A 1,499-nucleotide genomic window follows, 5' to 3' on the forward strand; every position below is an offset into this window, starting at 1 on the left:
CAGTAAAATGATAAACACCTGCTCCGTAACCATGCAGACACTCCACCACTGAAGGAGCTCCATTCTCACCTCGGACCAAAGAATAATCAGTACTGTTGCTATGGAAACACCTTGGTTTCAATGTTTCATTTTAAAATTGTTCATCTGCATCTCTGAGTAACAAAGCCGACCTCACTTCCTGTCCCGGTCACTTTGATGTTTTGTTGTGGTGTAAAAGACGTGAACAAGAAAGTAATTCCACCCCAGAGACGTGTGTCAGGGCCGCTAATGGACGAAGAGTGTTGGATGTGTGGGAGGAGTTACCTCTCAACCCAGAATGTAGACAGAGCCCAGACTTTGTTCTTCGACTGAAATAAAAACTCCTTGATGAAATAAAAGTGACTCCGGGAACCAGAGACAAGCAAATGTGAAACCACAAAGGTGACGATGTCAATGAACGCTCCATCACCATGGTAACAGTAACCTCCCATTCCTTAAATAAAACACATGACATGTTTACTTCCTGGTAGTTTTAATCGTTACATCAGGATTGTTGTTAGTGTCATAAATATTTCAGTAGATTTAAAGTCACAGCCCATATTTACACCAGCACATAGACACGGCCCTTCAGTCTGGTTTACAGCAAACATCTCATCAGCAGATACAAGCAGGGTCCAGAAAGTAGCCATGGCCTGTGTAGCAGTGAAGACAGAGCAGGAAATAGACCGAGCCACAGAGTGATGGAGCAGCACATAGACACGCTCCAAACACACCACAGTATTTCAAACACACCACAGTATTTTAAACAAACAAACACACACACACACACACACACACACACACACACACACACACACACACACACACACACACACACACAGAAAAAGCGTTCAACAATAGTTGATAATCAGATATTTTTAGACAATTCAGAGCAGGAGAATGCACATCCAAGAAATAGTCCCGGCCCTAACCGCTCACACTGGTACAGTCTAGTATCTGGTCAATATGAAACCTTTAACATAAACATAAACACAAAGAACTGCTCAGAGGAATGCCATGTGATCTTCATCCTTTCTTTTCCTATTAGGACAGAACCCAGGAAATAGTCACATCCAGTGTTAGTGCAGTCATTCAGAGTGCACTCCAGCTAATAGCCAGATCCAATGGACCACAGCAAAGGCAATGAAGAAATACAGTCTTAATCAGATGTGCACCTTTCAGGTGTTAGCAAGGTCCCAGAGTTCAGCGGTTGAGTCTAATTACAGTATATTCAACAACAGGAACCAGGCTTCAGCATTTAGACAGAGCCCGCTGCTGTAGAGACCAGAACAGATGGGAACGAAAGACATTTGAATCCAGGCGTTAGACTTAACCCAGTCCTGGAGAGTGGCTGAGAAGAATGGAGTGTAACAGTCCAGGTATTAGCCTCATCCCGAACCGGCTGCTCCTCCTCCAGGAATGTTTTCTTTACCGAGACGGACTAATTCCTGGGACAAGACCTCCAGGTCCTACAAGACACA

The 1,499-nt window shown here is 44.1% G+C and overlaps 1 protein-coding gene across 4 annotated transcripts in view; it reads right to left on the reverse strand.

Annotated features, from left to right (window-relative positions):
• Positions 1–494: 494 nt before the first annotated feature.
• Positions 495–1,499, reverse strand: part of gripap1 (GRIP1 associated protein 1) — a 19,794-nt gene continuing 18,789 nt past the window's right edge. For all 4 annotated transcript variants that reach the window (XM_028452152.1, XM_028452153.1, XM_028452151.1 and 1 more), the window contains one exon: positions 495–1,487. In XM_028452152.1, coding sequence (XP_028307953.1) covers positions 1,407–1,487 — 81 coding nt within the window. In that variant the 3' untranslated portion in view covers positions 495–1,406. The remainder of the gene's footprint in view (positions 1,488–1,499) is intronic.

Source organism: Gouania willdenowi, chromosome 7, assembly GCF_900634775.1.
Source record: "Gouania willdenowi chromosome 7, fGouWil2.1, whole genome shotgun sequence".
In the NCBI taxonomy this organism is placed as follows: domain Eukaryota; kingdom Metazoa; phylum Chordata; class Actinopteri; order Blenniiformes; family Gobiesocidae; genus Gouania; species Gouania willdenowi.